The sequence below is a fragment of the Octopus bimaculoides genome, chromosome 11 (assembly GCF_046866305.1).
Source record: "Octopus bimaculoides isolate indiv1 chromosome 11, ASM4686630v1, whole genome shotgun sequence".
Taxonomy (NCBI): Eukaryota; Metazoa; Mollusca; class Cephalopoda; order Octopoda; family Octopodidae; genus Octopus; species Octopus bimaculoides.
Genome location: NC_142938.1, coordinates 53,335,839 through 53,363,303, shown reverse-complemented (window position 1 = coordinate 53,363,303; position 27,465 = coordinate 53,335,839). Strand labels below are relative to the sequence as shown.

The following is a 27,465-nucleotide window of genomic DNA, read 5'->3' as shown; positions in this document are numbered from 1 at the left end:
ATTACTCACCACTCTTAAAACCATCACAATTACTGAAAACTTAGTGCTCTGGGAGCATCAAAAGGATCTGCACATAACCATCTATCATTTCTCCTGTTAGACTTTTGGTCTTGGTTGAAGTGTTTCTTATCAGAGATCAACCAAAGTATGCCATGTTCATGAGATTTTAAAACCCTGTTAAGTAACCTTGTTTGACATAGATCAGATGGTTTCCCTGTGTCTTTGCAGACATGAATTGGCTTCTCTTCTGTACATATAACTTGTATTGAATATCCCCGTGCACCACAGTTTTGATAGTCCACTCTGACTCCTGAAGTTATTTGGTGATGGCCATGGCTCTCATTGATTTTCTGGGATCATCATTGATAATGCTTTGAACCCATTGAATGAATTGTGGTGTTCTTACAGTGTCTCAATGCTTAGAATGTTTTTATTTTCTTTGATGCAGTTGAAACATTCCTGCCAGAGGCTAACAACTCCAGCTAAACTTCATTTACAAAAGATCTTGCCACATTTAGAAAATTGGCAATTTGTAAATGGCTGAGTTCCATAGATATGTGTTAGCACTTTTTCTGCCATGGAGGATCTGAAAGAAATGAAATCCTGTTAATTGGATTGGAGAGAGTAATATACTGATAATTAAGTGTTCTGAATATATATATATATATGTGTGTGTGCGTGCGGTAAATTTGTCACTGTGTCTAACTGCTTTTAAATCCCATCTGCATCTGATTTTGTTTCAGGTATGTGTTGGAATGCCCAAACTGTGGTATTATTTATCGTAGCCATGAATATTGGTATGGCAATCAGGATATTGAACAAGTTGTACAAGTGATGGTCAGTCATATCTGGCCAGGTGTAAGTAGCTTTGTTAATGTAAATATAATCAAATCTCTCCTCTCAGACTACTGAAGTGCTAGAACTAGCACATATTTTGTTGTATCACAGAAGGAACATTATGCCAATAATAAACATATATATTGTGCATGTATTTATTATTTGCATACTGACCCTCTCAAGATACAACAAAATATGTCTCAATGCCCAGGTTCATGCCAAGAGTCTTGGAAACCAAGTACATAAATGAAGCCAACAGATAATTCTTCTGACATCACTCCCTATAACACCATTGTATTAATACAAGAAAGACATTGGACTGTGTAGTTTTAGGTAGGCTGAGACATAAAAAACAGGATGTATTTGATCGTAGATTTACTCACAGCTGTCCTAGGGTTCAACCTCTAAGCAAATTTGGTCATGAAAGTAATGGATATCTGGAAAATGTGATGTAAGTATATTTTCTATTTATCATCATCATTCAACATCCGTTTTTCATGCTGGCATGGGTTGGTCAGTTTGACCAGAGCTGGTAAGACTAGGGGCTGAACCAGGCTCCATTGTCTGTTTGGGCATGGTTTCTATGGCTGGATGCCCTTCCTAATGCCAACCACTCCACAAAGTGCACAGGGTGCTTCTTATGTGGCACCAGCACCAGAGTGTCTTGAAATTGGCCTTCAGTACTTCGTCCCATGTCTTCCTGGGTCTTCCTCTTCCACAATTTCCATTCACTATAATAATACTTGTTAACAGATTTCTGTCCTTGCGGCAGTAAGATTGTAGTAGACAAAACATTTCTATTTCTACATTTGCTATATAGGAACAAAAATTATTGAGCGCCAAAAAATAATTTGTAGTTAATGATCTGGTAAAATTTGTGTTGTTCTACTCCAAGTGATAATGAAACTCACAGTTAGGCCATGGGTTGAACAAATAAGATACAATAGTATAAGACTGGTGTCTAATAAAGAAATTGGTGTTTATGTAATGTGTGTGTATGTATGTATATATATGTATGTATATGTATATATATATATATATACACACACACACACATATATATCTTTGAATATGATGTGGGAAGCTGGCTGAGTTATTAGAGCATCAGATAGATCCCATTACATTGAACAAATGAAACTTACCTTGAGAACCAGACTCACTAGTGATAAGTAACAAATACTAGTTTCTCCTAATACCAGATAGATTCCATTAAGAGAACATTTAGACTTATGTACAACAAACAAATCATCAAAATTGTTAGTCTTCCCACTTTATCTGTTTTCTTATAAAACTTTACAACTATCAAACTACAAAGAAAATATAATTATTAAAAAGTGTAAACCATGACTGAATAAACAATAACATACTGAACTGATTTGTAATAAGTTTCTGGCTAGAATTTGAGACCAGACCAGGGCTTATTGTTTCCATTTGGGAAATATTTAAAAATGATCAATCAGTCATTCTAAATTGAGTAATAATAGTGTCTCCAAAGCAATAACTTTCTTTGGACAAAACATCAAATTGACTGATTGGCATGAGCCAAAACTTAACCAGTGAAATCCCATGAATATATTTGATGGTGCCATGAGGGAATTAGCAACTGAAATTGCTCAGCCCTGACTGTTAAAACAGAATTAGATTATTAATTATTTTTGAAATTTAAGCTTTTATACTTTTCTTAATGTGTGTGTATTCCTAAGATATCCAGATTGTTTACCCCAGGTTGAATACAAATATATTGTGATAATAATTCAGTTAGTACCTTATTTCAGTTTTGAAAGCTGAAAAGTGAAAGTTTTGAGTTGTCTGGTCAGAAATGTCAGAGAAAGTAAAAGATTGCTTCTCTGTCTGAAGATGATTATCAAAACTCTTCTTTACAAGTGTATAACCAAACCATGATGTATGTAGTTTGTGATGGAATGAAACGTTGAATAATATCTGTAAAATAACACTGACTCCAAGACTTAGAGACCACTGTGGATTATCCTCAACCATTAATGATAGTCTTAAAATGGGATGGTCTCTACAGATATAATTGTGTTATGATTGTAAATTGAAAATTAACATTTCCCTTTCATTAGGACCAACGCAACATGCAAGGGGCCCACAACGCTGCTCGAAAATTGCTTGATGGACTTCATTATGTTGCTGACACTGTGACTAGTGTTGGTGCTAAACCTACCAAAGTGCTAGCTGACTGGATGACAGACCAAATTGCACCAAGCTATTGGATTCCTAATGCACTTATTGCTGTGAGTTCTCCACCTGTATTTGTTTTTTTAATTTTGATTTGTTTTTTAGTAGAATATTTCTAATTAGTTAATATTCTCTCATCTAAAGTGTCTTCATGTTGGTGAATATCTTGTCAGTTGAATTTAGTAGCTGGAAATTTATGTAGAATCATGTTTTAATTGTGTATGTATGTAGCTTTCTCCAATGTATATTAGTACAAGATACAAATATTAGCCAGAAATCAAGACTTAAAGTGACACTCACTTGTCACTCTTGTCAGAAATATTGTGACCCACTTACTGGGCCGCTTGAAACCAATATTGATCACTAATTGTAGTTGTTGGCACTCCGTCGCTTACGACGACGAGGGTTCCAATTGATCTGATCAACGGAACAGCCTGCTCATGAAATTAACGTGCAAGTGGCTGAGCACTCCACAGACACGTGTACCCTTAACGTGGTTCTCAGGGATATTCAGCGTGACACAGAGTGTAACAAGGCTGGCCCTTTGAATTACAGGCACAACAGAAACAGGAAGAAAGACTGAGAGAAAGTTGTGGTGGAAGAGTACAGCAGGGTTCGCCACCATCCCCTGCCGGAGCCTCGTGGAGATTTAGGTTTTTTTCGCTCAATAAACACTCACAACGCCCGGAATCGAAACCACGATCCTATGACTGCGAGTCCGCTGCCCTAACCACTGGGCCATTGCGCCTCCACAATTGTAGTATATAATAATTATATAAGATAGTATTTCTTCATGACCAGAAAATTTGTCATAAGAAATTTCACTGTACAGAAAAAAAGAAAAAAAATTAGCAAAAGGTTTTATAAGAAGCATTAAATAGCCAAGTCTTTATTCAATATTCCATTCTGTATCAAATGCTGTGGAACATGATTTGGCTTCTATTTATAGTTCAAGCTTTTCCCTCTTTGCTTACACCACTGATGTTTATTAGGGAAGCATGATTGTCACAGCATCTTATTTTTCCTCCTCTAATAGTAGGTCTTTTAAGGAATCTTAATGATGATTTAAAATATGATTAGTTTTCCAAATAACCAACTTTTTTGTGTCGTTTTTACTAAATGACATGGTGATGATCAATAATTGTCTTTTGACTCTTCAGCTTTTCTATATTGTCTGCTGTGTGCTAATATAATTGCTTTGTGTTTCAGCACTGTACAAATTGTGAGAAATTATTTGAAGGGAATGAGCAGAAGCATCATTGCCGAGCTTGTGGGAAAGGCTTTTGTGATAGCTGCTCAAGTCACAAGGACCCTGTACCTGAACGAGGCTGGGGAGATACATTAGTGAGAACCTGTGATAAATGTCATCTAGAAAGAAATAATGGTAAATATTCTCTGATAATTACTATAAAAGTGATTTAGATATTGAATTGCTTTTAATGTCTTTTGACTGTTTGTCATAGAAACAAAATGGCTAGTTAGATACATTAATGATGAAGATCTTCTTGGTTTTTAGTTTAACATCTGCATTTGTTTTCATTGACTATGTTCAGCATCTTTCATTTTACGTGTCTCAGTTCACTTGTAAGAAATGGGCACCATGTCTTCTAGGAAAGAGACTCAAGATAGATCAATATTCAGTTAGAGATTTATCTTCTGCTTAATAAGATCTGTTATAGACACTAACAGATCTCATCTATTAAAGAAACTAGCATCTTGTGTTTACACTGTGGAATTGTAATTTAAGAAACATGATGCAGTACCATGGTTGTTTCAAACAGAGTTTTTCACAATGGTGTCTTGATTCACACAAATGCATTACTTAATCTGAAACACCACATGCCTTTGATCCTCTCATTGTAAAACATTGGCAAACAACCTTAAATTTATTTTATTACATTCATCTGATAAATTATTTCACTATCAGCCATCTGATTGATTTCTATTTCCCTTTTTCAGCAATATTTCCTGACCTATCTTTTAGCTTTTAAAGCTTTATCTGCTCTCCCTTTCCACTTATATGTCACCTTGCTCCAACCACATATCAGATCTTTGGCTCACAAACCAACATTCTTTTCATCTTATTCCAATTTGCTGAAGTTTGATTGTCATGTCTCGTATGGAAGTCAATGTCTTGAAGATTGTCAGTTGGCAAAGATGTGCATTCAGTTTTGATGTTTTGTAGCCTACATTAGCTGAGCTTTCTGTTTTTGTATAGAAGGCACTTGGTGGAGCTTTCTTGCTCCTAGATTGCATGAAAGTAACTGTCAAGGTCTGATGTTTTAAGGTTATCAATACTCTGGTGTGGTTTATTCCCTCTATTTCTTGTGTTTTTTATTTCACTACCTAAACACAACCTTCTCAATGAACTGGTATATTAAAAAAAAAAATTGTTTGGCAATATTTTTCAATATTTCATGGAAGGAGTTCAGTGTCATTTTGTATTTCAAGTTCCTTAATTTTCCTTGACATTTTTATCTTTGTGTCCTGGTTGCAATCTCTTCAATATTCAATTTATTGAATCTCAGTTTCAAGTTACTGCATATTTTCTTTTCAGTTACCAATCACAAACCATCAACAAGTCCATCTCACTCAACACCAGTGACCGCACGCAAAGTTGGTGAAGTTTTGGGAAGTACTATTGGTGCAGTAGCTTCCATTGTTGATTATCCTTTAGGTAAGATTAATCTACATATTTTAGTGATTAAATGTTTTTTTAGTTAGCAAAAATGTTTTGTAGAATTCTTGTAGCAACTTCACTCTCTTTTAATTGTAGAGTCTTTAGCAGTACCAAGCTTTTATTTATTTAATTCTTTCAAAAACACTACTCTATTATTCTATAAATGTTGAACAATTTGATTTAACCATTTAGAATTTAAACTGGCCACAGCTGGCCCAAATATTCTACCTGTTTTATATTCAAAATAAGCAGATGCACCCCTTCACACCTATCCTACAATGTCATTCTAAAAGTAAACAATCACATTGTCAAAATCTCAAAGCTACAAGCTAATGCATAATTAATTCAAAGTAATGTGAATACATATTAATTACATTTGACAGAGTAATCTAAATGCTAAAGGCTTAAATCAATTTTTAAAAAAATCTATTTTAAATTGAAATATGTTGTAGAACGAGAGTTATGTTGTCCGAGAAAATAACATTCTTCCACTGCTCTAGGGACCAATTCTGTAGGTTTTTACTCCACTCTAAACACTTTGCAACATTTGTTTTTGAAAGTAGTGGTTTTCTGATTGCAGCCCTCCCGTGAAATCTGACTTTGTACAGCTCCTTGCGAACAGTTTTTGTGGAAACTGGTTTCTTGAGATGGTCATTAATTTCTGCAGTAGTTTTGGGAGCTGTAATTTTATGATCTTTTTAACAATTCACATAAGAGTCCGATGGTCCCTATCTGCAAATTTTGGTTTTCTTCCGGAGTTTTGTTTCGATGAGGTTTTTCCCTCTTTCTCATAGGCTGTCATTACTTTCGAGACAGTACTTCTTGATATACCAAACATTTCGGCTGTTTCTGTTATGCTAGCACCATACAAGCACCAACAATTTGACCGCTTTGGAAGTCCGATAGATCTGTCATTTTAATGAATTTTAACTACTTTTTTCTAATGATATCTGAAAAGAAACAGCAATTTTAGTAAAATATATTAAGCAACAGTAATAATAAATCAAAAACATAAAAATAAACAAGTGTTTGACAGTTTTATAGATATTTCAAAATTATGATGCTATGAAGCTAGGTGTTTCCATTATTTTGTCCAACCCCTGTATATATAGGGAGATATAGATATGTATATATGTCTAAGTTTTGTGAATTAAATATATTGAGCCGATTTATTTATTTATTTTTATTTCATTTATTTATTCACTTTTATTGTAGGAATTATCAAAGACAGTGTACGTCCAGCGTATTGGATTCCCGATGAAACAGTAACACAATGTGCAGTGTGTAATACAGAATTTGGTCCTAAAGTATCTAAACATCATTGCCGTGACTGTGGTAAGGTGGTTTGCCACAAATGCTCTCCAAACAAGTACTCTGTACCACATCGAGGTTGGGACTATCCTGTTAGAGTGTGTCAAAGCTGTGAGGGGAACAGCTCTGCTAATCTATGCTAACAGAACTACATAACCAGAAGAATTCAATCAAGACATTCATTTAGAAATGACATGACACTAACTGTGGCCTTTTCTTCATAAACGACTCTTTCAAGTTGAAATCATCCCTGATTGTCTTATACTGACCACTGCTGTATCACGACACAGACATTGACGCATTCTTCAACTCAGTCGAACATTACATTAACAACAAAGAACTTCGAAAGCTTTCTGGGCCAAATTTTGAAATATTTCTCAAATCTTAGGTGGCCATTTGAACAATATTTTGAATAATGATAATAATAATAATGATAAGAATAATAATCCTAATAATGATTATGATGTTTGTCTTGGTATAAAAGATGGGCTATAGCAAATATTCTGCTCAATACCACAGATTTACTTGTGAGTTGTTTGACCTTAACTAGTTGAGCATGTCCCTTAGTGGCTGACGATATGTGCATCTCTGATCACAAGCAGAAGTTGTATGGGAGCATCATAGTCATGTGTTGAGAGAAATTCTTTGGGGTTTGAATAATTTACCTCTGGAAACATAGGTGTTTCATTCATCATCCTTAAACAACCTTTATTCAGTAACCTTTTTAGTAGGATGGTCTACTCAACCTGAAGAAAATTCTAACTGGGCCGGCCCCCACCTGCAAGGTCACACACTGTTTATCTTGATATGAAATCACCATGTTGTGCACATATGGTTGTGATGCATGTGCTTGTTGTACTCTTATCAAATGGGTAGTCATGATGGGTATATTGGGCTTCATATATTTGTACCCCAGTGTCACTTTGATGGCATGCGCTGCTCTCTCACTCAGTGATGATAATAATAATAATAATAATAAGTGAAAAGGGAAATGAAGAAAGCTTCTAACCTCTGCATTGTTAGAAGCTTAATTCATTTCCATTTTTATTTATTATTCTACTTCTGTACTACAATGTTTCAAGCAAACTACAACACTTATTATTAGGTGAGCTGGCAGAATTGTTAGCATGCTGGGTGAAATGCTTAGCTGTATTTCGTCCGTCTTCATGTTCTAAGTTCAAATTCCATCGAGGTCGCTTTTGCCTTTCATCCTTTTGGGGTCAATAAAAAAAAGTGCCAGTTGAGTGCTGGTGTCAATGTAATCCACTTGCCCTACCCCCGAAGTTGCTGGCCTTGTGCCAAAATTTGAAATCATTATTATTAATATTAGGTGGCAAGCTTGCAGAATTGTTAGCACGTCAGGCAAAATGCTTAGTGCCATTTCGTCTACTTTGACATTCTGAGTTCAAATTCCGCGAAGGTTGATTTTGCCTTTCATCCTTTGTGGGGGTCAATAAATTAAGTATCAGTTGAGCACAGGGGTTGATGTAATTGACTAATCCCTTCCCCACCAAATTTCAGGCTTTGTGCCTATAATAGAAAGGATTATTATTATTATTAAGTTCCATCCCTATTTTTAGTGGATAAAATAAAGTACCAGAGTGGTACTAGGATCAATGTAATCAACTAACCCCTCTTCTGACTTTTTGCCTAAATCAGAAACTATCATCATTATTTTATTATTATTTTAATAAGAATTGTTAAAGCTTTGGGACCTCTGCCTTGCAGTATTTGTTCTAGCTCTTTATGTTCTGAGTTCAAATTCCAACAGGGTCAGCTTAGTTTTCATCCTTTTGGGAGATCAATGAAATAAAGTAACAGTCTAATACTGGGGCTAATGATATTGCCTGATTCCCTCCCTACAAAACTGCTGGCCTTGTACCTAAATTAGAAATTTATTATTATTATTAAAGCACTGAACAAGAAGCCTAGTGGTATGCATTCTAAATTTAAATCACACTGCAGTCAACCTTTAGACCTTTTCATGTCAGTGAAATACCAACGAAGTTCGGAGGGGGCGGTCAAGCTAATCAACTTCCCTCTCCCCAAACAAATTTCTGGCTATCTACCTATGTCAGAATCAATTATCATTAAATTGTTGAGGTAGCAGAAGTAATGAAGTGCTGGATTGAATGAAGCATAGATTTAGTTCTCCCTATCCAAATCTTGTGGAACAAAACTAAAATTAGTACCAGGCCAGGCTTGTATTGGGATCAGTTTAACTAAGTGTACATGCCCTCTTAAAATTTGTGGCCTTGTACTCATGTGAGAATGATGATGATTATTGTTATTATTATTATTATTAGTGGCAGTTCTTCCGACTCTACATTCTGAGTTCAAAATCCTGTGTGGTTGACTTTCATCTTTTGTGGTTGATAAACTAAGTACCAGTTGCGCACTGGGATCTATGTAATCAACTTCCCCTTCCCCTCATTTTCTGGCCTTGTGCCAAAATTTGAAAGAATAATAATAATTATTATTATTATTGTTGGCAGTTAAGGCAGTGAGGTGGTAGAATCGTTAGCACCCCAGACAAAGAAGCTTTGTGGCATTTCATCCGTCTTCATGTTCTGAGTTCAAATTCCACTGAGGTTGACTTTGCCTTTCATTTTTTTGGGGTTGATAAAATAAGTACCAGTTGAGTACTGGGGTTGAGGTCGTTGACTTACCCTCCCACACCCAAATCTGCAACCATTATTATTGTGGGCAGTGAACTGTATTTGGATACCAAGTTAAGTGCTTAACAATATTTAGTTATATCCCTTTACATTCTTAAAATGAAATCCTGACAGGTCAATTTGGTTTTCTTTCCATTTGGAGATGATAAAATAAAAGCTAGAAATGTAACTTTCATCACACATTTTTTTGGTTCTATAGCAAAGTTAAAAAAAAACTGAAAAAACCTTATTATTGCCAACCTGTTTCTGTTATCCTTTCTGTAAATGTTATAGATTTATTTAGTAAGAGACTTCACTGTTGAAGTCATGTTGGAGCTGGTTTTATCTTTCACTAGAGTTAAAATTTGTACAGCTATTGTACTGAGTCTCCTGAATAAGTTGGTTTAACAGATTAACAAGAAATTGTTATTTTGTTTGTTTATTTCTGTATGTATCAGCATGAGTTCTAAATTATTTAGAAATTTCATGTCATTGCACATCCAGTCTTTCTAAATATTCTAAGGAATCAAGAAAATATTTCCTGGAACTAAAACTTAAATCACTACCAATAATAATAGTAATAATAATAATAAATGCCCGGATGCAGTACCAGTCACTGGCTCTCATGGTTTCTGATCTTAATTGATTGGAAGTGTTATCATGTACATTGTTTTGTCTTGGTATAAAAGATGGGCTACAGCAAATATTCTGCTCAATACCACAGATTTGCTTGTCAGTTGTTTGACCATAACCAGTTGAACATGTCCCTTGGTGGCTGATAATATGTGCATCTCTGATCGTGAGCAGAAGTAGTGGGGGAGCATCATAGTCATGTGTTGAGAGGAGTTTTTTGGGGTTTGAATAATTCACCTTTGGAAACATGGGTGTTTTGCTCAACATCCTTAAACAAACCATATTCAGGGACCTTTTGAGCGAGATGGGTTACTCGACCTGAAAAAAATTCTAACTGGGTTCCACCTGCAAGGTCATGCGCTGTTTATCTTGATATAAGATCACCATGTCGCGCACATATGGTTGTGATGCATGTGCCTGGTGTACCCTTGTCAGACGGGTAGTCATGATGGGTATATTGGGCTTTGTATATTTGTACCCCAGTGTCACTTTGATGGCATGCACTGCTCTTTCACTCAATAATAATATTTAGTATATAAAGTAAGTTAGCCTTTGACCCTTGGCAGTTCTAAAATTACACACATCTATATAGTTTACAAGTTCACTAAACTGCTCTAATTTTCTGAATGATTTTGTATAATTTTACATTGGATTTTTGTTTTAAGGTTCCCTTCTGGTGTAGAATATAATATATTGAAGAAAAAACGGTAACTAAGTTGTGTTGTTATTGATGTGTAGATCCAGTCAGCTTTGTATGACTAGAGCCCTTATGTTTCAAAAGTACCCTGCTGAATGCATTGCTATTAAGCTACAAGTCCTTCATCTGAGATATGCAGCTACCAGCTGTCTGTGTTGGTTGGGGTTGATCTCCAACATTCAATTTGGCATTCTAATTGTGGCCATTCCATAATTACTTAGGGTCATGCCTGTAAGGATTAAAGAAGTAAAACAAATCTGGTCACTATTCTAGGGTATTTATTGAAGTAGATTGGGTTGCTGTTTGAGCATTTCAAGGGACAAGCTCCCATCTACTGGCTGGACTAAACTATTTTGTTAATGAAAACAAAACAAAATGTTGTTTTCAAACAAGGCACGGTCTTGAGGAGATAAGTACAACCTAGTTTTGTTTTCCACTTGTAACATTTCACTTCCACATGTCCCTGACAAAGATCTGGACATCATCCTACGATGTTTTTCTCCTGTTTTCTAAACCTGATGTTGTGCCTACATTAGAAAAACAAATCTATGTGACATCTATCTGCCACTCTGTTTTGAATTCAAATCCTGTTATGGTTGACTTTACATTTCATCAAATTGAAATTGATAAATAACTACCAGTGATATTCTGGGTTTATTTAAATGGCAATATCCTTTCCCTATCAATGTAGGCATTGTTCCTCGTTAAATGAAACCAATATTAAATAACCCCATCCCTCATTTTTGTTGTTGTCTTTAGTCACAACTATAATCAGTCCTTCCTGCTAATAAAATCTCATTGCTCATAATTATGTTTTATTTTCTTTATATAATTAAGGTTCTTTTTTTATATTTTTCCAATACTGCTTCTTTTAGTTTCTTGGCTTTTGAAATAATTTTTTGTGGAATATTGGTTCAGTATAGGTTGTGATGTGGCTAGGTAAATTAGATATTTGACTACTAACTTATGGGTCATGAGTTCACATACTGTTGAAGTACTTTGAGTTCAGTTAACAGCAAGAAGTCCAAATATGTTTTATGTTCATTGTTATATGTAAGAGACACAACATCAGTGACTGTTTGACTGTTTTAGTAATGATGAAAGTGTTAAAGAAATGACATAAAGGAGTTAAATGTAGTTTGTGATATTTTTCCTTACAGACTTAGTAATTCCTGATTTGATAGATTTGATGAAGTTGTAGGAAAATACTCAAGTTCTATCCGCTGTGATTCAAAGACCAGTAAGGAATCTGTTAATCCATGCTGTTAGAGTTCTGTCAGATTTAGATATTGAACTCAATTGAAAGTGTTGTTAATTCTGAGATAAGTTACTCTATTTTCAATAAAATTTTGGTGTGAGGGACCATTCTTATGAATATAGATTTCATGTGACAGTCATCATATAAATGTATTGTAGCACATTTAATATTGTTCAAAGAGAAATCAGTTAGCCATAAATGAATGGTGCTAATGAGATTGCTTTAATTTTAAGAATTGGCAACAAAATTGCAAGCTTCCAGACTTCCAGTTATTTTTGGATCATGAGAAATTAAAGAAGTAAGATAGTGAGGTTTTGGAACTGAGTATTTGAGAATAAAGGCGCTCTGCTAGTCATTTCATGTTTAATAGGTGAAGGGTTTGTCATATTTGGATTCTGTAAACACGAGTAGATCTACCATTGGAGGTAATCCAACTATGACCATCTCATCTTTGCAGACACAGTGTACCTCGGACTTCTCTATCCAAGGTGTCCTTTCTTTTATGATTGGCAATTGTAATTAGAGAAAAATTTGGTTGCTATTTTTAGGAGCTTAAGGAACTGCATAACAGTACCCTCATTAAATCATAAGAGGCAATTTGAAGCTTTTGTTGGTGGTCAAGGTGAACTTGACCAGAGTATAACAGTTCCTTCCTGCTTCTTTAGAGGAATGGTGGCGGCAGTGGTGGGTGTTAATGATTTTGCTGCTGGTTTTGTGTGTCTGGAAATGTTTATATTTGTCTCAAATGAATGGGAGAGATAGTGTTTTTATGATGTTGATGTTGTCAACTCTAATCCAGCAGACCTACACCTTGAAATATTCTAACCTTGGCCATACAGTTTTTGGTGGGGTTTGTAGAACTGTCTAAAGCAGGGGTTCCCACTGCAGGGTGCAAATAACATTTCAAGGGATACCACAAAGAGGTAAGGGCGGTAAGCTGGCAGAAACGTTAGCACGCTGGGCGAAATGCTTAGCGGTATTTCGTCTGTCACTGCGTTCTGAGTTCAAATTCCGCCGAGGTCGACTTAGCCTTTCATCCTTTCGGGGCCGATAAATTAAGTACCAGTTACGCACTGGGGTCGATATAATCGACTTAATCCGTTTGTCTGTCCTTGTTTGTCCCCTCTGTGTGTAGCCCCTTGTGGGCAGTAAAAAAATAGGGATACCACAAAGAGGCTAAGTATAGACTGTGTTAAAATAATTTTTCAGAACAAAATAAACTGGCTCTTAAAAATAACCTTCTTCTGTTAAACACAATCAAAACTAAATTATTCTAATTCTGTGTAGATTTATTAACCTTCATGAGATTATATATAAGAACTGCATCTTCATTCTGTTTACTATGATATATTAGTGTAAATCCAGTTCTCTTTTGTCAATTAAGATAAAACCTAGGAATTGCTTGAATCCACAGACAAAGCTGTGGGCCAGCTGGAAAGTTCCACATTTTGGTAGAGTCTTCAATGAGAAGCAGGACCAAAGAAGTCATTGAATTTATATTCAGAATTGTGATTTCAATGTTCATGGTTTTTCTTTAATTGCTCAATTTTACATTTATAATTTATTCACATTTTCAAGTTCATTTTGTTCCCTCACATTATTAATGTTTGTGGTTCAATTAAAGAAAAAATAAACTAGTTGTTAGACAATTGGCTTTTCCATCTTCGAATGTGCTATTATTTTTGTAGAGGTGTGAAAATTAATCAAATATTTCCTGGCGGTGTGAGTCATTGAAAAGGCTGAGGAACACTGTTCTGACTTCTATAAAATGAGAGGGTGTTCTTTGGTTATTATTTTTAGTAGAAGCTCCTTGATTGGCATGATGTAGGTTTGCCCTTGTGGCAAATTTAAATGAAATAATGATGTAGGTTTGACTGGTCATCATAAGAGTCGACAGATATTTGGGAGTACTGCTTACCTTGACAGGTCCTCATCTTAATTGTTTCATTTTGGGCATAGTTTCTATGCCTACGTGCCCTTCCTAATATTAACCACTTCACTAGGTAACTTGTGGGAGCCACCAGCACTAGAGAGGTGACAGTTCCTCAGCAATACTCTATGATCCTCTCAACCTCACATGTTGCACACTGTATTGAGTGCATTTCTCACAACACCAGTATTATAGAGGTAGCCATGTCCTATCTTGACTAAAAAGATCTAATAGCTGTATGTTTCTGCTTGCTTGCCAGTATTTTTACAGAGTGAGAAGTATGAATGATAATGATAAGAGGGCTGAGTGATAGGGGCATTAAGTAATCAGATATATTGAAAGTAATGTGGCTGAGATGGCAGGGCAATGACAAAGTGCTATGTGGCATAGGAGATGGTGGGGGACAGTCAAGAGTATGATGACAGAGTGCAGTGGGATTAATGACAGGCAGTATAAGAAGAGGAGAGGATGAAAGATGAATGTACAGGGTAGAAGCGGTCCAATATAATCCCCTATATATATAGCTTTTGAGATGATGAGGATGGTGGCTAAGGAAATGGAAGGTAGGTGAGCCCTGTACCAGTGAGTGGCTCAGACCAGCTGCAATGGTATCGTTAATTGCAGCACGTGTAATGGAGGATGAAGAGAAGCGAGATCCATTGTCATCTTTAATCTTAGGAATATTGTACGGTGAAATTGTGGAGGGAATGAGGGATGATCAATAGGCATGGGTATAGAAAGGCAATAGTGGAGGCGCAATGGCCCAGTGGTTAGGGCAGCAGACTCGCGGTCGGAGGATCGCGGTTTCGATTCCCAGACTGGGCATTGTGTGTGTGTTTATTGAGCGAAACACCTAAGCTCCATGAAGCTCTGGCAGGGGATAGTGGCGACTCCTGTTGTACTCTTTCGCCCCAACTTTCTCTCACTCTTTCTTCCTGTTTCTTGAGTAACGCTGCGATGGACTGGCGTCCCGTCCAGCTGGGGGCGAACACATACGCCATAGAAACCAGGAAACCGGGCCCATGAGCCTGGCTAGGCTTTGAAAGGGCGACGTTTTATAGCAAGGCAATGAATAGTGAATAGAAAAGAGAGAGCCAATGGGATCCTTAGTTACACTAACAGCATTGTACTGTGAAACTGAGACATGAAACAAGGGAAACAAGAGAAATGAATGAGAGAAAGAGACCTTGGTGACAGTGATATGATGATAGACAGGATGCATGGTTATGTGATGTGGTGGATATGAAAAGGTAAGAGATTTACAGGTTGGAGGAAAGAAATGGATTGAGTCAAGATGATCTTCAGCTTCTGTTTGAGATTATTTTTATTGCTATCAGTATTCTGTTCTAGATTTCTGGATGTATATAATGGAAAAAAGAGATTTAAGGAAGAGTTGGAACATTTAACAAATAACCGAAGTTACAGTCATATAATGTAAATCATATCATTGATTATATATCACAGGTTATTACAGTATGGTTGAGTATATATTACAGTAATTGAATGTTATTAGTTTCCAGTTCTTTTCTATATTTCTATTCCTACCAGAGCTTATTATACTCTGCAGGCATTGGTTATTATCTTTAGATCTATTTCTGACATTCCTCAATATCAGAAATTTTGTTCCAAAGTCAGATGGATGAGTGACACTTTGAAAATATTGTTTAACTTACGAACTAGATTCCGAATTTCTTTATTGCTCAAAAGATAATCATATCTTTTATCTGTTTTAGTCATTGGACTATGGCCATACTGGGGCACCACCTTGAATTTTTAGTCAAATGAATTGATCCCAGTATTTTTTTTAACCTGGTACTTATTCTATTGGTTTCTTTTGCTGAACTGCTAGGTTATGGGGACATAAACACACTGACATTGGTTGTCAGATGTGGTGGTGGACAAACACACACACACACACATATAAGAGGGGCTTCTTCCAGTTTCCATCTACCAAATCCACTCACAAGGTTTTGGTTGACCTGAGGTTATGGTACAAAACACTTGCCCAAAGTGCCACACAGTGTGACTGAACCTGGAACCATATGGTTGGGAAGCAAGTTTCTTACCACACAGCCACACCTACACCTGTTAATAGTTTAGGTAAAACTCACTTTTTTTCAGTTAGCACATCAGGTATTGTCTGTCTTCTATATAATTACATAGCTACTTCATAAACTGCAGAATAACTCACTTTTTTTTTTATTACTTTATTTCCAGTCTTGACAGTAGCTGCTGTCATGACTGGAAATAAAGTGAAACCACTATGGAAAGTGTATTACATAAATTGTGATTTCAGTTTCTTTTTTTGTCTTGGCAAATTGAAAGCCTGAAATAAACACAATATAGATTTGCTAAAAAACACAGTACATTCCTATGAATTCAATCAAAATATTTATTGCCAATCACAGCTGAAACTTAGTTTGGGACTTTGTAACCATTTTCAAACTAAACTTGCAATAGGATCAATTCTATCTTTAATGTCTTTGACAAGTTTTTAATAATTTTTAACTGAACCTTTCATTGTAAGACAACTTTGTGTGTGCCTAACTTGGTTTAATGGTTCATGTGAGGAGCCATTGTATTCACCAAATCTGGATGGCGTTACTGAATATTTATTCAATATCTTTTATCCTGTACAAAGAAATGATTCCACATTCTTCAGTGCTGACAGATTTTACTATAGATTATTGATCTCTTTACATAGATATAAGATGCTATTCTGCCAGATATGAACTTTCCTTGATTAGTAATGCGTTTTCCTGTTGAGGTATGCATTACTATTTTTTTATTTTTTTTTTTTGCACAGTTGACTTTCACAGCAGTTACCATCAAATGTTGGCAGCTGTGTCCTTCTGTCAAATAGAGAAACAATACTTCATGTAATAAAATCAACATTTTACTCAGTAAAATTTCATGTACAATGTATTTAGAGGCATTGTAGATATGCAACACACTTTCATAAACAACTTACTTAATACACTTGGCAAATTCAAATGGTTAATTTATGCTGTACATATTTTCTGAAACTCTAACATATTTTCAACAAATTCATTGAGTAGGAGACTGAGTTACATGTATTGGTGTGTGATGATGGCCTCCGTTCATTTGAAGGGAACTACTGTTGTTATAATGTTCTATTTAGATTTCCTACTTAGTGAGATCAATAAACCATGGCCTATGCATTGAACATTGATCACCAATTCAATCAACATTGTTTATTCAATCAACATTATAAATTCATTGAGCATCTCCCAACAATAAGCTATTTATTCTGTTAGATTCATAAATGAAGTTCCCACTTTTGAAGCTCCAACAAAGCTATAAGGTGATACTTTTTCTGTTATTAATTTCACTTTCAGTTTCTTTCTCCATAGAGATCCTGGGATAGATTTTAAATATAAATAATGTTCCACCCTCAAGTTAGAGAAAACACATGACCTAGTGGTCAGAGTGTTGCACTCACTATAGCAAGATTGTGGTTTCAAATTCCTGATCAGGCAGTGTGTTGTGTTCTTAACATAACACTTCATTTCACGTTGCTCCATTCCACTCATCTGCAAATGAGTAACCCTGCAATAGACTGGCATACTGTTCAGGATGAATGTGGGGATCTCAGCCACTTATACACCATGGAAAGTGGGTGACTGGCTCTATCAAATGTAATGCTTATTTATTCATGTTGTTTTGAATTTATGCATTTATCTCATAGCTTTGAAATTTCACTGATTTGATTCTTTATTGAAGGATAGGTGTGAGAAGCTGGATCTTGCCTGTTTGAACATAAAACAGATAAGATATTCGGGCCATATGTAACCAGTTTAAATGCTGAAGGGTTGAACCTAACTGCATCATTCTAGTAAATCCACAAAGCAGAAAATGTCCTAGAGAGAATAATTATATTTTTGTTGGATTGAACTATAGCACCATTTTTATTCTGTTTGAGAAGACATTTATTTATCAGGCGTGTACAGTTTTTCAACAGCATTTAATAAAACTTTGACAATCAGACATAGGGGACAAAAGCTACCAGATCTCAATAAGTGTTTCAAGTTTGTTGGGTCCAAAGAAGCTGCAAAACATCAGGATTTGATGTCCATAAAAATGATAGAAATTTCAGGCAGTCAAGAAGCAGGACAGTTGTCTGTATAATAAAAGAACCAACCATACGGCTATTTATAGCAGACAGATGTAGACTCAAAATAGCTGAAGGATATTAAGAATGATTTATGTTTTATACAAATTTCAGCCAAGTTTTGAGTCTTGGTGAGGCTGATCAGTAGATCTGTCATCATGTCAGTCATTACTGTTATTGCTGCTGCCACCACCACCACCATCATCATCATCATAATTTAATGTTTGAATTCCATGCTAGCATGGATTGAACTTTGTAGTAAAGATTATTTGCCAACATAACATGGCAGTCCTGGTTTAGGACTAATGTTGCTGTAATTTAATCCCAGGAGACATTGTCTTCAGCTGGCTATATGACACAAAATGTGTCCTTACATTTTCGAACAAGGGAATCTAGCACCCCCACTCAACTCTAAACAATATCTGTGTATTGCGACTTCTGGATTATTTCCCTTCATCCTGGGGCTAAATTACAGCAACATTAGTCCTAAACCAGGACTGCCATGTTATGCTGGCAAACACTCTTTACTACAAGGTACTGTTGCTGAATATCTCACATTGTGAGATTTAAAAATAGTAATTTTCTAATAGATTGAACTGTTTAAAAGGAGTTGACTAGCCAGAGGACTACACCAAGCTCCACTGTTTTGGCATGGTTTTTGCAGCTGGATGACCTTCCTAATGACAAACACTTTACAGCGTGTACTGCCTTTTACATGGCATCCGCACCCGTGCTTTTTACATGGCACCAACACTGGCAAGGTCTGCATTGGCATGTGTAAAATTCAATTTCTACCAGCAGCGGATGTAAAATGGTGGTGGTGGTAGTGATGATATTTAGTTTGAAATAAAAAGAGCATGAACCAAAACGTTAGTTTCCTTTGAACCTTATCATATCTGTTTCTAATCCAGCTATGGGTACCTAACAATTCTTTTCACAGTAGCCAACTTCCATGACCTTTTTAGACTCTGTATCATAATGACACAAAGATATCTTCTCTATATCTTTGGAAAAAGGCATGAATGCCATTAAATCCCATATTATTTCTTTCTGTATCAATTAGTAGAGTTGTAATTATGTAAGTCATTGTTTGTCATCAAATTTAATTTTGTGACATATCCTCAGCTAAAGAATTCTTGGTTTTCCTACACAAAATCTTTAGTAAATAAATATTTGAAGAAAACTGTGTTAGAGTAAAACCAAAAAGGAATTTTAACCAAATCAGATAAATCTGAATGTGGCCGCAGGAAAGCAATAAATATTTGTTTATTCAATAACGTCTTATTTATAATTTATTTATTTTAGATATTTCACTAAATTAGATATTTGATTTAGAGAAGAAAAAAAAAGAACAACTCTACTGTTAGCTTCATTCCCATCTCATCATTTTCTCTTTCGACTTGTCTTTGAAAAAATAATAATTCTGAGCAGCAGAGCAGCAGCAGCAGTAGTAGTATATTTCAGTATATTTTAAGGAATACTTTATTAGATTTACTTGAAAGATCTCCTCTTACAGATTTATCATCAAACCATTTCAACGTTCAAATTATCATTTTTCTTTTAGTTTCTTCTCTCTCTCTCTCCCTCTCCACCATTAAAATAATTTTTTTTTTTTACTGTGTATCAGTTATTAGCTCTGAGACCTAATAATCTTTCTTTGTGGCGCTATCCCACCAAACTGAATCTAATAAATCTTCAATGAATCAAGAGATTCATTCTGCTCTAAGATTTTCCATTAGAATGTGTTCTAATGAGGTTTTGATGATTTATTTAAATCTTAGGCTAAATACAAAAATATTTCTTCAAGTATTTTGATCTTTGTATCAGATTACATTTTTATGGTCTGTGTATTTTACAGACTAATGAAAAAAAGAAACCTTCCTTACTAGTTCATAGCTTTTGAAATCTAAATTCAGATCCGCGTGCGTGTGTGTGGCGGATGGTTTTAAATATATTCCAAAAGATTTGCCAACAGAAGCTTATCATTGTAAACTAGTTATTGTTCATGAATACATCTGTAAGTGTTCAATAATTTTCATAAAATAAGTTTTAGTCATTATTATATATCAAAATTTAGTGTGGTATCTCTTGAAAATTGGTGATGACCAAATTGAAAGGATTCTGTAGCACCACTGAGAAATCAATGATTTGTATATTAGTGCAGTATTATGTCTGCAGATTCAGAGAACCATGGAGGTCTTGTATTTTCCTCAAATTTTCATGAGGGATAATTTTCAGTTATATACATTCAGCACTTTAAAACGTCTTCATTTCGTTATACTTTAGTTTTTCATGAGAAAAATGACAGAAGACTTTCTTTAATTGATGCCTGTTATGCTTGTGGTACAGGGCTTACCCTGATCGGAAGCAGTTGAGGTTTGGCAACAGAAGAGCATCTGACTGTAGAAAATCTACCTCAACAAATTCTAACCCATGCAAACATAGGAAATTGGATGTTATATGATGAAGATGGCAATAGTGAAAATTTTCCTCCCTTATGTAATTTTTATGTGGCTACTCCTCTATCTCATAATATTTTCTCATTAATACTAAAGCTATTTTAGAAATATCCATTTGTAGAATATGATTGTATTCTGATAAATGCAGAATTTATAACATACAAAATAATGAGAAAATATCAATTGATTCTAAATAAACCACAAATTAGAAAATAGAATTTCTTTTTCATGCCATGAATATATGGAACAAGCTGCAGTGGCAAAAGCAATACTGCAGCTGATAAACAAACTGCTCATCCAATATGAAGTCATTTTAGTTCAGTTAAAAGAGAAATGGTATGAATGTACCGGGAATATAGAAATTGTTCTGGCACAGAAATGAGCACAATGTTCTTGCATATCATCATCATCATTTAACATACATTTTCCATGTTGGCATGAGTTGGATAGTTTAAGAGGATCTGATGGGTTCAAGGGCTGCATTGTGCTCCAGTGTCTGCTTTAATATGGTTTCTATTGTTGGATGCCCTTCCTAATACCAACAACTGTACAGAGTACACCGGATGCTTTTTTTGTGGCACCAGCACTAGTGAGGTCACTATGCAATTTGCAAGACTAAGATTCCCTTTGATTGAGTGAAGTTGTGGTAGAATGGAAGATGGCTTTATGCTATGGGATGAGGAGTTAAAGTGGGAGAGGAACCAGAACAAAGTGTGTGGGGGGGGGGGGAGCTGTATGGTGGTGGAGGAGAGAGAATTTGTTGGCTCAAGTGGGTGATCAATGTAAAATGTGGGTAGATATGACAGCATTAAGAAAGGAAGAAAAATAGTTCCTGGTAGTAAAATGGGTAAATGGTATTAGAAAAAACAAGCGAAATATGCAGTTCTGCTCATGTTTAATTACAACAGCAGAATAGTAAAGTTACAGAGGTGATGGTAGGAATGTCTCAAGGAGGAAATAGTGGTGGGTGGGGAACAATTGTGTGCACACACACACATACACACAGTGTGCTTTCAGAATGTCGCTTTATTTGGATCTTCTCAAGAATTACATACGATCCATCATCCTGATAAAGATGTAAAGGGAAGGAAAGCTCCTAGTCCATCAGGAATTACTGCTGAGATGCTTAAAATATCTGACGGAGTGGGACACGGTCTAGTCACCCATTTAGTTACTCAGTTTGCACAGGAAGGCATCATACTCAATGACTGGTGTAGCAGTTACAATGTCACCTGTTACAATTGTATAGCAGATGCTTTAGAGAGGAGTAATTACAGGGTGTATCAACTTGCTGGACCAGGTCATGAAAGTTACAGGAAGAGTTATAGTTAAACTAGTTAGGAAGATAGTTAACCTAGAAGAGATGCAGTTTAGTTCAGAGGCTCAGGATGTTAAGAATTGTGAGACAAAGTGTGAGAGAGAACGGGATATCATTGGTGAGCAGTGTATTTGGAATGATAATGTCATTCTCATCGATATGGAAAAAAAAAATTAACAGGAATGGAAGTGTTATTATGAGAGGCTGGAGACCGTGGAAAAACGTATGGAATAAACAAAGATTTCTTCCGTACTGACCTAATACAGGGACCAACAATTAAAGTTCACATCAATGTGGTAGATAGAATAATCAAAGATATGAAGACAGGGAAAGCTATGTGTTGATTAGGGATAGTTGCAGAGATGCTTGAAGCATCATTCAGGGAAGATTCAAAATTACCATCCGAATAGTTATTTAAGTCTTACAGGAAGGTGTTATATCCATTGACTGGCGTAGCACTTCCATCGTGAACGAAGCAGCAATAGAGGAGTTAATCTACTAGACCAGGTTATGAAGGTCACAGAAAGATTCATAGAAGAATTGATCCGTGATAAAGTAGACCTGGATGAGATGCAGTATCATTGATGCAATCTTATTAGGGAGGCAGCTACAGGAAAATACTTGGCTAAGAGTTAACCACTATTCTTAGCATTCGTTGACTTGTAGCTATGTCTGACGACTAGAAATTACCCATCCACACATGGAAGGTTCATTAATATGAAACCGATTGGTAACATAAATTGTTTGTTGTGATATTAAAGTTATAATACTCTAAACAAACACACACACACAATGTTATTATAAGAACCACAAGTGTAGTGAGAGAACACAAATGGGGTTTAAAATTTACTATAGCTATTTCAGTAGAATTTTATTGAGGCATTCATAGATTACATCATAACATATAGTCCATCGTCTTTAAATAAAATTTTAAACTGGTAAGACACCAAACAGGTGAGATAATACATCGATCTTGACGAAACGAACATTTTTGGATAAGTGGTATTTTGAAAAAAAGCATTCGAATTTATAGAATTATTAGGAATGGTTTTAACGAGCATGCGATAAACAGAGAGATCCAACGACTCTATATCAAATCACTTATCTAAATTGGTTTATAGCTAATATTGGCTTTGAGAACGCACAAAAATTAATCATAGACATGCTGTAGCCATGAATTGAACGTAAGGTCATTGAAGCAAGCAGATATCTTGTCAGTTAAGCTAGATAAAAGAAAACAAACAGCAGAGCAAGAGAAAGCCATAAAACGGTCATCACGCTTTTTGCCTCGTTCCATCCAGCTTCAACGTATTCACTCATATTTCAAAACACACACACACACACCAACACTGGTTGTCAAGCGGTGATGGGTGACAAACACACACACACACTCTCATGCACGCATATATATATAATATTAGGGACCAAATCCAAAATTACAGGTAAAAACTCAATTAAAATTAAAGGCATAACTACAGGGTTTTACCCCCAGACTTTGGGGGTAAAACCCTGTAGTTATGCCAAATTAAATTGAGCTTTATAGATAAAATATATAGTTTTAGAGAAAATAACCAAGTTTCAAGAACTCATCGATGAAAATCCACTATCACATATAGAAAAAATTAACAATTAAAAGCACAATAAATGAGTATAATATAAAGCAAAGTAAATATCATAAGATATATATTTATATATAGAAAGATGACCAGTAGGGTGGACATTTAATATGCTAGAAATAGCTCACATGTTGTGTCTACTAAGACCTAGTAGTTCTCAAAAAAACCCAGCGAAAAACCAAACCGTAAGCGGGCAACACATTGAAAATTACATATAATTAAAAAGTTATTCGTGGACCAAGGTTTCGGAGTTAAAAATCTCTTACCGAGAAAATCTGCTCCATCTTCAGCACGAACTGCTAGTGGCAATTCCCAGAATCTTATACAAGTTGTTCACCGCTAGAGGCGAACGTGTATATGGTTCTGTTAATTACAACGAACTGGTAAAAATCAAATGTCTTCGTTTTGGCGCGCTAATTCCGGAAATATGTCTGCAGAAAATAGTTACTGCGTAGCATATATCCAATTTGAGAACAGGGTTATGGTTAATTAAAATATAGGGTAAAAATCAGATATTAATGGATCTATTTTAAAACGGGGGCCACATTTTTCATTAATGTTTTACGTAGTGTTTTTGGTACGGAAAGACTTTCAAACTTCGTATACTTATCTATTTTGTGTTATAGAACAGAAAAATATTTTTGTATTCGAATTTATTTAATGTAAAAAATTGTCTTATTTCGATAATTTCAACCAATCACTGACAAGTATTCAGTTGTTTATATTTACTCCTTTGGCTGATTAAGCGATGTAAAGCGTATTTAATCTCCATACCTTCGTTTTATTTGCTTTTTTCATTTTAAATTTGCTTTAACCCTAACCCTAGGGTTAGGGTTAGGGTTAATTGTTTCAGAATCGTTTGTTTATGTAGTCGGCACTTAATGTATATCGGCTGAATGGACGTCAGTGATTGGTTGAAATTACAGAAATACAACAACTTTAACATGGAATAACTTATGGATTTCTTTTTTTTTTAAAGAAGACTAAGAGAAAAAGATGTTTTATATGACACATTCTACCAGTGTTCCAAGTTTCAAAGTGTTTCGTTAATGAAAAATGTGGCCCCCGTTTTAAAAAAGACCCTTATTATTATTATTATTATTATTATTATTATTTATGGACAACCTTCTCTTTGGGACGCAGATTTCTCGAGGGTGCAGCGTTCGTTTCAGATCCTTTCGGGACTGAACACACATAAATAATCACATTTATATAGTAGATATGTATTATACACCATTTTGCGATATTTTCGTAAGAACTTAAAATTTTCATCCAAACGCTTACCTGCTCTAAAACGTACATTTAACATAAATCAAAGCATAAAGCAGACTTTTTTTGAAGTAGATTTCTTCTAGTCATTTCCACCAAATTCACATAAAATGCTGTATCACATTGCACCCTCCTCTTTCACTAATATCTCTACAGCCATGGGGGTATTTAACCTATTACCTACCAGTGATCTCATATGAGATCACTTAAAAATTACAAATTTCGTAATTATCTGTCAATTATCTACTAGGTATATTTCTCTGATATTCAAATGTGCTTTGCTAATTTTTCACCCAATATCTCGCTAATTTCTATTTAAAATGTTATTTTGAAATGTTATTTTGATCATTCCAGCGTGTTTCTAAGGCTGTTTTATGCTAGAAATCAAAGTTACATAAAAAAGATTCCAGTTAATAGAATTATGGGAGGTAATGGGTTAATGTCCATCTCAAAATCTGACGCCACCTCTTTAGCTTCATTTCAGATACTTTTCTAGTTGTTTCATGATATTTGGATCAAAATGTTTTCCACATTTTTTTCCCCTCAGATCCATTTTTATTGTTAATCTCTTGATCAACCTACTTTACGATTTAAGTCAGCTTTATTTGATCGCTTTCGTTTTCTATGCTTAAGTCGCTGCACTCCAGGACTCCGAGTTTAACATTACAGAGAATGTCTTGAGGATTTTTGACAAAAATCTCTCTACACTTTTTATTTGCTAATGTTGATATTTGAAACATGTGATACTGAATTTGCAAGCACGAAATTTCAGACAATAGGATATGCAAAATAAGGCGGCGAGCTGACAGAATCCTAAGCACGCCGGGCAAAATGCTTAGCAGCATTTCTTCCGTATTTACGTTCTGGGTTCAAATCGAGGTCGACTTAGCCTTTCATCCTTTCAGGGCTGATAAAATAAATACCAGTTGAGCACTAGGGTCGATTTAATCGACTAAGCCCCTCTCACGAAATTACTGGCCTTGTGCAAAAATTTGAAACCAATATGATATGCAAAACAAATATAAAGCTGACTGGTTTCGTCTTTAGAGTATGCGAAACGCAATTCCTTGTCTTTGTGAATAACTGACATTGAGATTTCTCCCACTACTATAAGATTAACTGAATAGATTTCTCTTTGACTAACCGACGAACTGTGTTTAGTTTGAGAATTTTTTATAGCATGTATTGAGTTGTCAGATAAGCTCCGTTCCTTTCCAATGTTATTTGAATTAAGACGAGAAATATCTTTATCAGTGTTTTATGGGGTTTTATAACTCTATTTTTCCTCTGCAACTCTTATTTATTGTTTTTGAAATTTAACAAAATTTTACCTGTATTCAAACATATGACGATAAGTTGAAAAAAGGCGAGCATTTTTGACACATGCTTCTCTTCACTTTCAAAGTTTCAAAGTTGCCAAAGCCCTTGAGACATTTGTATTGCGTATGAAGAGGGCGCTTTTACTGAAATAGCTGCACAGAAATGGCCTTCACTCTTCAAAGTGGAGAAAATCCGACCTCACTGACTCTCTGTGTTGCAGCCGATCTATTCAGTTCAATGGACCGATTGAACGATCTCATCCACGTGGATCCGCGCCAGTCCACTAGCAGATTGTTCCAATATATGGGATGCTCTCATGATACTGTTGCCAGTCACCTTCACTTGATGAGTTAGATTCAGAAACTCAAATACATGGGTGCCACTAGTTATGAACGAAGGAAACAAACTCTAGCCTCCGCATCGCTAATTTGACCAGAAATGCTATTCAAGATGTGTCCCAAGTCCATTTCGATTATTTACAAAAATGTTGCTTGTCGTTAATTAATTTACCTGTTTCATTCCATCAATGTGTGTGTGTGTGTGTGTGTGTGTGTGTGTGTGTGTGTGTGTGTGTGTGTGTGTGTGTGTATGTGTGTGTCTGTGTCTGTGTGTGTACAAATTTTTATGTTTCTAAACTGTCAATTAACGCCTCCTGCAAGTCCAGAGCAATAATATCTTGATTATACTCATGCATTTTGTTCGATATAACTTAATCTTTTTCAAGTACATACCCTTTATTTGTTATTAGATCGATGTACGGACCTACCGATCGATCACAGAATAACAGATGCTCTACTTAATTTGAAATTTTTCATTTCTATATATATTGGACACTAGCCTTAGTTAACAACTATTATCATTCTTTCAGTACTTTACAGAGTGTTCATGATCAGTTAGAGCTGTAAGGAAGTGGTTATACACCATTAGGTGTATTCCGCTTCCGTACATTAAATTTCTTGAAGAAACAACGGAACGCAGATTCTGAACTATCAACACAACAATATTTATTACAATAGAATTCGGCAGAACTTCGCCCTTTGGTTACTGAGACGCCGTCAATGATGTTGCGTGGTTATTTGTCTAGCTCCAGAGTTGGAATGTTGGAGAGGGGCTGCTACGACGTCCAGGCCCTTCTCCGGCCAGCGAGAA

General features: G+C 35.5%; 1 protein-coding gene and 1 long non-coding RNA gene across 2 annotated transcripts in view; one reads left to right on the top strand and one right to left on the bottom strand.

The window, feature by feature from the left end:
- LOC106879851 (zinc finger FYVE domain-containing protein 1) overlaps positions 1 to 11,822 on the top strand; it is a 28,826-nt gene extending 17,004 nt beyond the window's left edge. Inside the window, exons 7-11 of the mRNA XM_014929567.3 lie at positions 744 to 858; positions 2,922 to 3,092; positions 4,246 to 4,420; positions 5,594 to 5,713; positions 6,932 to 11,822. Of these exons, the coding sequence (XP_014785053.2) occupies positions 744 to 858; positions 2,922 to 3,092; positions 4,246 to 4,420; positions 5,594 to 5,713; positions 6,932 to 7,170 (820 nt within the window). The 3' untranslated portion in view covers positions 7,171 to 11,822. The remainder of the gene's footprint in view (positions 1 to 743; positions 859 to 2,921; positions 3,093 to 4,245; positions 4,421 to 5,593; positions 5,714 to 6,931) is intronic.
- Positions 23 to 24,999, bottom strand: LOC106879852 (uncharacterized). Its single transcript, XR_016243674.1, has 2 exons — positions 23,994 to 24,999; positions 23 to 586 (listed from the first exon to the last, which is right to left on the bottom strand). It is a non-coding gene; the product is annotated as an uncharacterized LOC106879852 (long non-coding RNA).
- Between the last annotated feature and the right edge of the window lie 2,466 nt (positions 25,000 to 27,465).